Source organism: Crinia signifera, chromosome 6, assembly GCF_055691185.1.
Source record: "Crinia signifera chromosome 6, ASM5569118v1, whole genome shotgun sequence".
Lineage (NCBI taxonomy): Eukaryota > Metazoa > Chordata > Amphibia > Anura > Myobatrachidae > Crinia > Crinia signifera.
In genome coordinates this window covers 283,293,921-283,307,088 of record NC_139222.1, presented here as the reverse complement: position 1 = coordinate 283,307,088, position 13,168 = coordinate 283,293,921, and the positions used below count along the sequence as shown (strand labels likewise).

The 13,168-nt window shown below is 50.7% G+C and overlaps 1 protein-coding gene across 2 annotated transcripts in view; it reads left to right on the top strand.

Moving 5' to 3' along the window:
• The first annotated feature begins 233 nt into the window (after positions 1-233).
• PDCD4 (programmed cell death 4) overlaps positions 234-13,168 on the top strand; it is a 47,093-nt gene continuing 34,158 nt past the window's right edge. For both annotated transcript variants that reach the window (XM_083149838.1, XM_083149839.1), the window contains exons 1-2: positions 234-371; positions 9,515-9,593. In XM_083149838.1, coding sequence (XP_083005964.1) covers positions 9,551-9,593 — 43 coding nt within the window. In that variant the 5' untranslated portion in view covers positions 234-371; positions 9,515-9,550. The remainder of the gene's footprint in view (positions 372-9,514; positions 9,594-13,168) is intronic.

Here is a 13,168-nt window from a genome sequence, read left to right as displayed (position 1 = left end):
TACGCCTGGTGCAGGACACACCTGCAGTGACATATAAACAGTGTATGCACTCACACTTCATTGTGTCAGGCCTGCAATCACACACACAGACACACAACAGTCACGCCCCCCTCCCAGGCAAACACGCGGCGTATTCCCGCCCTCGGCCTTAACGTCACTTCATAACAGCCACTGCCACGCCCACATGATATCCACTTCCCGCTATTGGCTATCGCCTACTCACACCTCTGCCAAGCAGCCAATCCGCGTAGGCCCCGCCCCCGCATGTGATGTTGTTACTGGGCAGACGCAGCACTGAGGGAGGCTCGGGAAAAAAAAAGGTTCAAAACAAAAACAGATTTGGAGAGAGCAACAACATATATCCGGACACGGTGAGTGCGAGTGCGCGCTGCATAGCCCGAGGGGACGTTAGTGCGTGCTCCAAACAGTCAGGTGACAGGAGTGTGCACTCCATACAGTGAGGGGACGTTGGTGCATGCTCCAAACAGTGAGGGGGCGTGAGTGTGCACTCCATACAGTGAGGGGGAGTGAGTGTGTACCCCATGCAGTGAGGGGAGAGTAAGTGCGCTCTCCATACCCTGAGGGGACGTTAGTGCGTGCTCCATACAGTGAGGGGGCGTGAGTGTGCACTCCATACAGTGAGGGGGCGTGAGTGTGCACTCCATACACTGAGGGGGCGTGAGTGTGCACCCCATACAGTGAGGGGAGAGTAAGTGTGCACCCCATACAGTGAGGGGGCGTGAGTGTGCACCCCATACAGTGAGGGGGCGTGAGTGTGCACCCCATACAATGAGGGGGCGTGAGTGTGCACCCCATACAGTGAGGGGGCGTGAGTGTGCACCCCATACAGTGAGGGGGCGTGAGTGTGCACCCCATACAGTGAGGGGGCGTGAGTGTGCACCCCATACAGTGAGGGGGCGTGAGTGTGCACCCCATACAGTGAGGGGGAGTGAGTGTGCACCCCATACAGTGAAGGGCCGTGTGTGTGCACCCCATACAGTGACGGGCCGTGTGTGTGCACCCCATACAGTGAGGGGGCGTGAGTGTGCACCCTATACAGTGAGGGGGCGTGAGTGTGCACCCCATACAGTGAGGGGGCGTGAGTGTGCACCCCATACAGTGAGGGGGCGTGAGTGTGCACCCCATACACTGAGGGGGCGTGAGTGTGCACCCCATACAGTGAGGGGGCGTGAGTGTGCACCCCATACAGTGAGGGGAGAGTGAGTGTGCACCCCATACAGTGAGGGGAGAGTGAGTGTGCACCCCATACAGTGAGGGGAGAGTGAGTGTGCACCCCATACAGTGAGGGGGCGTGAGTGTGCACCCCATACAGTGAGGGGGCGTGAGTGTGCACCCCATACAGTGAGGGGGCGTGAGTGTGCACCCCATACAGTGAGGGGGCGTGAGTGTGCACCCCATATAGTGAGGGGGCGTGAGTGTGCACCCCATACAGTGAGGGGGCGTGAGTGTGCACTACATACCCTGAGGGGGCGTGAGTGTGCACTACATACCCTGAGGGGGCGTGAGTGTGCACCCCATACAGTGAGGGGGCGTGAGTGTGCACCCCATACAGTGAGGGGGCGTGAGTGTGCACCCCATACAGTGAGGGGGCGTGAGTGTGCACCCCATACAGTGAGGGGATGTTAGTGGCTGCTCTGAGTGTGTTTCCATTCACTGAGGGGGCAGGAGTGTGATTTATATTGAGTGCGCACTCCATATTACACTGAGGGTATGTGTCTGTCTGTAACCTATAGTGTGTGTGCTCCATATATACAGGAGACTGTGTGTGTGTGCTCCCTCTATACAGGAGACTGTGTGTGCTCCCTATACACTGAGGGGATGTGTCTGTCTGTAACCTATACTGTGTGTGCTCCCTCTATACAGGAGACTGTGTGTGTGTGTGTATTCTCCCTATACACTGAGGGGATGTGTCTCTGTAACCTATACTGTGTGTGTGCTCCCTCTATACAGGAGACTGTGTATGTATGTATGTGTGTGTGTGTGTGCTCCCTATACACTGAGGGGATGTGTCTGTCTGTAACCTATACTGTGTGTGCTCCCTCTATACAGGAGACTGTGTGTGTGTGCTGCCTCTATACAGGAGACTGTGTGTGTGTGTGTGTGTGTGTGTTCCCACTATACAGGAGACTATGTGTGTGTGTGTGCTCTCCCTCTATACAGGAGACTATGTATGTGTGTGTGTGCTCGCCCTCTATACAGGAGACTATGTATGTATGTGTGTGTGTGTGTGTGCTCTCTCTCTATACAGGAGACTGTGTGTGTGTGTGCGCTCTCTATACAATGAGGGGATGTGTCTGTACTAGATATAGGGGGTTATTCTGGCATTCGCATGGTGGGCGCATGCGCAGGGTCGTTTTTGGTCACCGGGTGCACGCACCCAAGGCTAGGGCGTGGGGCAGTGGCGGAGAGTTGTGCCTATGGGAACGCCCAGTGTTCCCATGGTAATCAGGCCATTACGTCATTGCCGGGGGGCGGGCAGATGACATTACTAGATGTCTGCTGCCCGCCCACTTCCTACGCGGGTGCGCGCAAATCTAAGTGACCTGAGAATAACTAAAGGCCCCCTTACATTTGTCCGACTTGTCATAACGACAAGTCGGACCCGATTGTCCCAGCAGCTCCCCGGGAGGGACCACATGCGATGGCACTTCATGTGCCAAGTTTTGCATGTGATAAATCGCATACGATTTATCACATGCCACTCCCGGGGAGCTGCAGGGACAATGGGAGCGGGGGACAGCAGCAGGAATATGCCCGCAAACAGAGAGTGGGCAGGGGGGGGGGGGGGTCGGGGTGCAGGGAGCCAGGCAGGAAGCCGCTGGGCAGGGAGCCGGGGGGGCGGCGGCGCAGAGTACCAGGGAGCCGGGCAGGAGAACACGATGCAGCAGCAGCACTTCCAAAAAATAAAGAAAAACCCCATACAAACGAATAGGAAGCCATTGATTGGCTGAGACCTCACTCTCAGCCAATCAGCGATTGGCTGAGAGAGGTCTCAGCCAATCGCTGATTGACTGAGAGAGGTCTCAGCCAATGAATGGCTTCCTATGCGTTTGTATGGCCCTTTTTTTTTTTTTAAATGCTGCTGCTGCAGCGTCTTCTCCTGCCCGGCTCCCTGGTACTCTGCGCCGCTCCCGCTGATGCTGCCCGGCTCCCTGCGCCTGACTCTGGTAGGTCCCCTGTTGTGGGGGAGCACGGCTCCGGGCAGCACATAAGATTTAGCAAATCTTATGTGCAGCCCGTCCGACCTCCCATCTCCGATCCGATGCGCACGGGGCCGCGCATCGGGTCGGAGGGGATGTCACCATATGCGATTTGGGACGATTTCACGGCCCGATTCATCCGAATCGGGCAAAATCGTGCCCAAATCGCATAATGTAAGGGGGCCTTTAGAACAGCATTCACGTTCCACATAATTCGCTGGTCCGCAACCATTGAATGATTTGGGTGTTCACCCACAGGCTGCGGATGGATGTTTGTGTTAGACATCCATTTGCAGGCTCTGCATGCGAACACACACACTGCGAGTGGCATGGGAAGGGGGCGGACGGGCCAGGATTTGCCGGGTAGGGTTTGGTGGACTTATGAATCAACCAGAAAACCCCCATAGGGTGAAATGTAATAGGCTGATTCAGAAAGTGAGAGATTTGGTTAAATGATTGCCACTTTAAAAAACTGGAGATTTCTTACCAAATCTCTCACTTTCTGAATCTCTCGTCCTATTACATTTCACCCAAAGGGGTTATTCTGATTCACTCGGAAAGGCACAATCACTCTCTAATGGACAAAACCATGTGCACTGCAGGTGGGGCAGATGTAACATGTGCAGAGAGAATTAGATTTGGGTGGGGATTTACTTCAAACTAATATCTATATTGCAGTGTACAAATAAAGCAGGCAGTATTTACCCTGCACAGAAACAAAATAACTCGCCCAAATCTAACTCTCTCTGCACATGTTACATCTGCCCCACCTGCAGTGGGGATGCGGTCATCTATTAGACTGAACTTAGGTCTACAGTCATTAGGTCGACCCCACTAGGTCGACTGGCAGGAAGGTCGACCTGACTTAAGGTCGACATGGGCCAAGGTCGACATGACTTAAGGTCGAATTTGCATAAAGGTCGACATGAGGAAGGTCGACTGGTCATAAGGTCGACATGGGTTTTTCACTGTTTTTTGAGCCGACATGTGCCGACAGGCGGTATTTCATGCCCTACCATCCACTAGGGCGTGGTGGGAGAATAAAATAGTGTGCCGAGCGCAGCGAGCGATGCGAGGGTCCGATTCTCATTGCCAAATGTGTCCATGTCGACTGTGTCGACATGTCGGATCAAAACAGTGAAAAACCCATGTCGACCTTATGACCAGTCGACCTTCCTCATGTCGACCTTTATGCAAATTCGACCTTAAGTCATGTCGACCTTGGCCCATGTCGACCTTAAGTCAGGTCGACCTTCCTGCCAGTCGACCTAGTGGGGTCGACCTAATGACTGTAGACCTAAATGCAGTCTGACGAATTATCCCATTCCCTGCAGTGCACATGGTTCTGTCCATTAGAGAGTGATTGTGCCTTTCCGAGTGAATCATTAACCCCCATAGAGTGCGCTGCCTCTACAGTTAGGGGATGTGTGTGCTCCCTATACACTGTGTGTGTGTGTATGTGCTCCCTATACACTGAGGGGATGTGTGCATACCTCCCAACTGTCACGATTACAGCGGGACAGTCCCGATTTGTGGGTCCTGTCCCGCTGTCCCACCCGCGGCAGGCATTGTCCTGCTGCGGGGGGTGGCAGTTGGGAGACCCGCACAGCGTCTATTCTCGTATGAAAATGAGGTTGCGGCTAATTAGCATAAGCCACACCCTCATTTGCATACATCCCGCCCATTTTCGGGCGCTTGTGCGGCTTCGCCGCGCGAGTGTCCCTATTTCTTCAACAGAGAAGTTGGTGTGTGTGTGCTCCCTATACACTGAGGGGATGTGTGTGCTCCCTATACACTGAGGGGGTGTGTGTGTGTGCTCCCTATACACTGAGGGGATGTGTGTGTGTGTGTGCTCCCTATACACTGAGGGGATGTGTGTGTGTGTGTGCTCCCTATACACTGAGGGGATGTGTGTGTGCTCCCTATACACTGAGGGGATGTGTGTGTGTGCTCCCTATACACTGAGGGGATGTGTGTGTGTGTGTGCTCCCTATACACTGAGGGGATGTGTGTGTGTGTGTGTGCTCCCTATACACTGAGGGGATGTGTGTGTGTGCTCCCTATACACTGAGGGGATGTGTGTGTGTGCTCCCTATACACTGAGGGGATGTGTGTGTGTGTGTGTGTGTGTGTGTGTGTGTGTGCTCCCTATACACTGAGGGGATGTGTGTGTGTGTGTGTGTGTGTGTGTGTGTGCTCCCTATACACTGAGGGGATGTGTGTGTGTGCGTGCTCCCTATACACTGAGGGGATGTGTGTGTGTGTGTGCGTGCTCCCTATACACTGAGGGGATGTGTGTGTGCTTCCTATACACTGAGGGGATGTGTGTGTGCTTCCTATACACTGAGGGGATGTGTGTGTGTGTGTGTGTGTGTGTGTGTGTGTGCTCCCTATACACTGAGGGGATGTGTGTGTGCGCTACTGTAACAAATTCTGCTGCCCTATATAAGACGCTGTAACGGAATCTGCTGCTCTATATAAGACGCTGTAACGGAATCTGCTGCTCTATATAAGACACTGTAACGGAATCTGCTGCGCTATATAAGACGCTGTAACGGAATCTGCTGCGCTATATAAGACGCTGTAACGGAATCTGCTGCGCTATATAAGACGCTGTAACGGAATCTGCTGCGCTATATAAGACGCTGTAACGGAATCTGCTGCGCTATATAAGACGCTGTAACGGAATCTGCTGCGCTATATAAGACACTGTAACGGAATCTGCTGCGCTATATAAGACGCTGTAACGGAATATGCTGCGCTATATAAGACGCTGTAACGGAACCTGCTGCGCTATATAAGACGCTGTAACAGAATCTGCTGCGCTATATAAGACGCTGTAACGGAATCTGCTGCTCTATATAAGACGCTGTAACGGAATCTGCTGCGCTATATAAGACGCTGTAACGGAATCTGCTGCGCTATATAAGACACTGTAACGGAATCTGCTGCGCTATATAAGACACTGTAACGGAATCTGCTGCGCTATATAAGACACTGAAACGGAATCTGCTGCGCTATATAAGACACTGTAACGGAATCTGCTGCGCTATATAAGACACTGTAACGGAATCTGCTGCGCTATATAAGACACTGTAACGGAATCTGCTGCGCTATATAAGACGCTGTAACGGAATCTGCTGGGTTATATAATACACTGTAAATTAATAAAATAAATAAATGTCTACCATAAGCTTGTGTCAACCTTGGGTATGTCACTGTCACTGTCAACCATTAGTGGTCGACCTAGTGATTGTCAGAGCCAGAGTCTTGAGGCGCTTCAGTGTGCCTAGTTACACAGTTTGGGAACCAATGGTTTACCACCTTACACTATGGTTGCCTACCCTCCCAGAATGACCGGGAGGCCCCCGAAAATTCGGTCCAACCCCCCCTCCCCTGAAAGGTGGGCAACGCTCCTGGCTACAGGCGGCCTACCCCATGGTGATGGGTGCCGGATGACGCTCCGACTCACAGGGGCTAGTAGAATAGAACCTGTAGCAAGCCACAGAGCACGCAACATGGCGAGCGCAGGGGGCTTCTTTGAGCTCACCCCCCCTGTCGGAGCAACGGCAGTCGGGATTCCGACGTCAGGATACTGGCTGTCGGGATCCCCCCTTTTGGAGCGCCACACCACACCCACTGCATCGTTAATTTCCCGCAATTCACTGCTTTCCATTGGGAGTGGGTGGGGCTAAAGATGCACATCCTCAAAGTCCTGCGAACGGCGGGATTTGCAGTACTGGAGGCAGGGCTTGAGGAAGTCTACATGAGGCCCCCCCCCCCCCCCTTTAAAAGTAGAGCTTTAAAAGTAGGCAATCCTGCCTTACACATACTTATCCCACCTTATTTTTACATACAAAAACCGTTGTATTTTCCTGTACTGTAGTTCTGAAAGGAGAGCTGTCTATTTACATTTGTTTTTTTCCCCCCAATACTTTGGTTTGCGTTTTTTTACCTTGCTTTATTGAAGAAAGAACATATCGGCTGTTTTTAGTTATTTGTGCTGGTAAAATAATATATTCTTGCACGTATCCCAGAAGTAGGGCATCAGCTGTCTCCTGTGTACGGTACAGTCCGTCTGAATACTTCTCAGACTCCTGTGTTGGAATGTAGATTGTATCTCGTACAGTTCACCAGATGAAAACATCTGGGCCATAAACTTATCCTGAGATGTTTTATTGCTGCTTTTAATAGACCCTTGTATTTTGCCATTCCCTACCCCAGTCCCAGCGGTTCCCAAACTCTAACATCAAGCACCCTAACAGTACAGGCTTGTAACGTTTTCCATGCTTGAGCACAGATGACTTAATTAGTGCTGCATGAATTTTGATTTAACCATCTCAGCCATTGATATCCCAAAAACCTGGACTATATATCGGATGCTGGGCTTCTGTTAGCTGTCACTTCTCTGTGAGTTTGAGGTGGCCCTAGCGCTAATTGTAAAGTCAGTCGCTGTTAGGGGGCCTTAGAGGCGGAGTTGGGGAGCCGCTGGCCCAGACCCTGATGCAGTTATTTCCTTTGTGGGCTCTGGGAATGGCCGGTAACCGTCCAGCACCTGTTATTTGGAAGGGAGCGCTCCTATATCTGTATTCTGCCACTTTGCAGCATTGTCCTCTGGATCGTTGCCACATATCTGCTGCCATCTGTTTGTCTTACTGGCTGAGGTATGAGAAAGCCAAGCGTCCGTCCTGTGGGCAGGAGCTGTGAGAGCCTGTGTTTGTGCCTTTATACAGTGATATGTAAACATTGTGCAATTCACGCATCGTCCGTGCAGAACCTGTGTGCTGCCAGATCCGCCTGAAGCATGCTCCTGGCCTCTATCTGTGTGATAATGTTTCCCCTCCTTTCCAAAATCTTGTTAGGGCTGGTGTCAGATGGGCGCTTTAAATGCTGCAAAATTCACAGCTCCTAGTGCTCGGATAGCCGTTATACTGAGTGACCAGAGCAAATTGGGGGAAGTATCCTCCTGGCAGATGGGGGCGATGCTGCTTGTTAAAGGTTCCCTTCAGCTCATTCTGGCTCCACTGGGCCTGATTCACGTTAGCTTGCAATGAGCCGAATTTGCAATGGGGTCCGATGTTGCAGGTCTGAGCATGCGTATCGGCGAAAATACGCATGTGCAGACCCTTTGCAACTCCTTCGCACACATCGGTGCGGACAGGGGGCTGGAGGATGGGGGTGCCCAGCGTTTCCTGGGCTTTCCCACAAAAACGGTGGGTGCTCCCAGAAAAACGCTGGGCGTATCCATGTGAACGCAGGTGTGCTGAAGCCTTCTCGGGGTTGGCGGCTGACTTCACGGGACATCAGCTGTCCACCCCGTCTGCGCCCAGGTGCTCACAAATAAGTCAGTCTAGGCTGACTTTTCTTTGCAAACGGGTGGCACAATCATTCCATGTTCCGCGACCATCGAATGATTATTCAGCCACGCACACGAGTGTGAGTGTATACACCCAATCGCATGTAAATGCAGCCGTACGTTTGGCTAAGGCGTGTGGCCATTCGCAGTTCGTGCAGCAAAAAATTGGTACTTGTTTAGTTTCACGGCGCCCGATATATCGGATGTGATATCTGTCGATCCGATGCGATTTTTTTTTTTTACCTGTTCATAACCCCACTATCCACTACGCATGGAGTAGATTTTTATATAGTGTTGCGAGCGCAGCGGGCCACCGAGCCTAAAGCGTGGCGAGCGGACGCGGATTACTGCGCTCGCCACACTATATAAAATCAACTTCATGCGTAGTGGATAGTGGGGTTATGAACAGGTAAAAAAATCACATCACATCGGATCGTGCGATATATTGGCCGATATTGCATCCAATATATTGTGTGCCTTGAAACTAAACAAGTACCCAAATTTTACCGCTATAAATACTAGTCCTAATTTCTAACTTTTGCACCTTGTGTGCCGTGGGCCACAAATCAACTTAATTTAATTTGCAATTAAGCAGCAATGCGTGGATCGTTAAATAGCACTGATGAATGACTGCAGCACACAACAGGGTGACCATGCTGCACACCAGCAGCTGGACTCCTCTGTAGCACAGCGATGCCACACGTCCTATGAGGCAGAGTGAAGTGATGACCCTACTGCCTACTGTGGCTGGGGGATAAAGGACTTGTGACTCTGCTAATAATGGCGCTCTGTGATTACCAGCTCAGTCTGACTCAGCACAGTACAGAGAGAGCTGCTCTGGTAGCTATTCAGCATTGCAGTAATAACCAAGCACGACTGATGTCATGGTTCCATGTTCTGTAATTACATATTCCTCTTACATGTCCTCATTTTTCAGGTCTCGCTGGTAATATCGAAGTAAGAAAGAGTAACTATGGAAATAGAGATTCCAAGTGAAATAAATGCCAATATACTAGGTACGTGTTTCTCGGTCATGTAAATGCTATTGTTGTATATGCTTTGTAATACTGTGTAATAGTCGTTTGCATATATTATCATTCGTTGTCCATTGCATCAGAGCGCTAGGTGCGAGGTCACTGAACTGTTGGTATACAGACATTCTGCATGGAGAGAGTTATGGGCCCTACACACACAGCAATGTGGTCAGCATGATCGCTCAGCACGCCGCGCTGTGTGCTGAGCGATCTGTCAGGGCCAGTGTTCTTCGGGGAGAACGCTGGCCCAACTGATTAATAACCCGTAGACACTGGAGCAATGTTGGTGAAGGATAGCGCGATCCACGGTCCGTCCTTCATTAACATGCATGGTGCCGCTAGGTTTGATGTGCAGCAAAACAATAGCAGGAGCGCCCATCTTGCTCATACAAACTGTGATATGCCAGTCTGGCCGGGCGGCATATCACCCAGTGTGTACCCGGCAGAGTTCAGTATCTCTCTACCTTGTGGCTTATTACAGATACCACAATTTATTTTATTTTGCTGTTGAATATATTTTATTCAAATAAACTTTATAATGACTTTAATCTAAATCTATACATGTCAAGAAGGAAGCACTAGTGACAGGATGACGTGTAATGGAAGCGATATCTGTAAACCATTACTGCTGGTGGTGGTGGTGGTGATGATGATATTAAATAAGAGTCTACATTAGTATAATTGAGTGTGTTTGTGTCTGTATGGATGTTCTACAACACGGGTGTCAAACACAAGGCCCGCGGGCCATATCCGGCCCGCCAGACCTCGTCATTTGGCCCGCGCAGCCGCCGCCACCCACCCCCGCCTGGCGCCGATTACATTACTGTGGGAAGCCCTCATAGTGTGAGTGTCACATCACATTCAGTGACACTCACATGACGACTCGAGACTGAGAGACATACCTAACAACGTGAGGAAGCCGGGTGACACAGTCACTCTGCCGTGGCGCTCGCTGGGAGGAGGAGGAGGGAGGCAGGACAGTGGACACAGACTTGTTAGTGTCACTGTGTGACGTGCCCGGCTCCTCCTGCGGGCAGCGGCTACGGCGCTGCCATGTGTGACACACGCCCGCCTGACAGCAGTGCCAGTGACACCGTGACGTGCATGCTGCTGCGGCTGCCTGTCGGACTTGGACGCCGGCCCGGCGGTGAGCTGCCTCCTGCCTGTGGTGCCGCGCTGCGCAGCAGTGACATCAGTTGGTTCAGTATATTTACTGTAAGTTCGGCAGTGGGGTGGGCACAGTTGTGTTGTCTCTTGTTGTCCAGTCCAGAGTCAGTGGCCGGGCAGGCAGAGAGCCAGGCCAGCAGCACACCGCCGCAGCCTGAGCCCACAAATCTGCAGTGCGGCTGCCTGTGTCCAGGGTCATTATCTGTCCCACTGTCACCACCAGTCCAGAACTCTGCGAACCCAGAGGCCCAGGTCACCTGCTGGGCGATCTGACGTCACGTCACTGTGCCCTGTCCCAGGCCCCCAGCCAATCTCCCTGCTAGTTATTACTTACATTATTACAAAAAACAGTAATAATTGAATGCAGTGACAATAATTTATGATAATAAAGAGTGGACACATAGTCCTACAGATACAACTGGCCCTTTGAGGGTGACCAAACTGCTGATGCGGCCCCCGATGAATTTGAGTTGACACCCCTGTTCTACAATAACTCTCAATGCTTTAACTAATTGAGGGGAGAAGGAAAGACTAGGCTTGCCGTTATTGTGGTGCACCGTAAGGAGGTATTTTATATAAAATATAACTTTTATTCAATTATTCACTTAAAAAGCGACATATAAAACCAAAGACATACAAAATGGACAATTAACACAAAAGTTTTAAAACTGAGGAAAAGATTCCTCACATAGTGAGACCCCAATGTCACAGTATCCTGTGGTTTTTGTTTGTCACAGCAGTGCGTCTTACTATATAGGGAGTAGTCTGCAGACCTGAACAGATCAGTAAATTCTACCCATGTGATAGTGTTATATCTGAGTAGCCTTTAAGTTACAATGATGAGTACTAATCCTCTAATTGCTAGGGTACTCCAACACTAGTTGTTTTAAATATGGTTATAGTGGGGAGATATAGTGATCTGATAGGTCTAGGTCTGCCGAGTTTTTAGAGGCAGTATTACATGTGTGCTAGATGGCAGTATAACTGTCTGGAGGGTAATCAGCTGGTGTGGTGAATATATCACCTTTTCAATTCACAGGTGCCACCCAGCTGACCTTCCAACTGACTGAGTTATAGATAAATCAAGAGATCCAAATTTGTAGCATATTCATGGTGCACATAGAATGAATTGGCATCAGAGGGGTTAAATGCTAATGGTCTCTCTGTTTGGGTAATAGGTAGTTTTAGGTGATGATATAACTGTCTGGAGGGTAATCAGCTGGTGTGGTGAATATATCACCTTATCAATTCATAGGTGCCACCCAGCTGACCTTCTAACAAACTGAGTTATAGATAAATCAGAGATCCCAATTTTATAGCATATTCATGATGCACATAGAATGAATTAGCATCACCGGGGTTAAATGCTTGCGGTCTCTCTATATAAGTGAACACTTGTAATACCCTAAACAATACTAGAATACTAGCCCTGTCACCCCCTGATCTGGTCCTGATGAAGCGAGCAGCGACACGCGCGTTGACCATGTCCACCTAGTGACTGCACCCCATTGTCCTCCTTTATGATTTGTCATTGAACATTGTTTTGTCACAACAGTGTGCGCAGCCCTCCGGCACTGTCCAGTGGGCGGTGAAGGCACATTGTTAAACTGTGCCTCCCCTCCCCCATTCCACCTATGTCCAGATACAAATGGTGAATACTTACCTAGTTCTGCAGATTAGGGACAGTTACACCCGCCGTCAGACCGAAGGCGTTACCCCGCTGGTGCCAGGACATCTGTCAGCATCAAGGGTGCGCTGTAATCCGGATCTGTCGGGGGTGACAGGGCTAGTATTCTAGTATTGTTTAGGGTATTACAAGTGTTCACTTATATAGAGAGACCGCAAGCATTTAACCCTGGTGATGCTAATTCATTCTATGTGCATCATGAATATGCTATAAAATTGGGATCTCTGATATTTCCTTCATGCCATTGGTGGCCACTGGGACAGTGGGAAGGGGGCGGAGCCGTGGCGACAGGCACCAAGTAGCTAACACTTTAGTGGTGCAGCCCAGGCCCCTCCTTCCCCACACTCCATCCTAGGTCAGTTTTTTTCTTGGTGCCTAGGAGCACAGGCACATTTTTAAGTAGCTGCTGCAGTTTTCTGCAGCGTTTTTTAAAGAACATTTTTTTTTTTTTTTTTTTTTTTTTAACTCTTGCGGTGAGCAAGCCGGGTGGACCACCCAGGCTGCTCACCTGCTCCGGAGCCAGCTCGTCGTGAACTGCCACGGACCTGCAGGCTGGGTCCCAGCACAGAGGGACCATGCGCCACGGAGCAGGTAAGCCGCACTTCCCCCCTCCCTCCCCACAGCACGCAGCGGTATCGCGGCTGGGGGAGATGCGAGGCAGAGAGGCTTCCCGATGGAAGCTTGACTCTGTCCCGCAACGGTG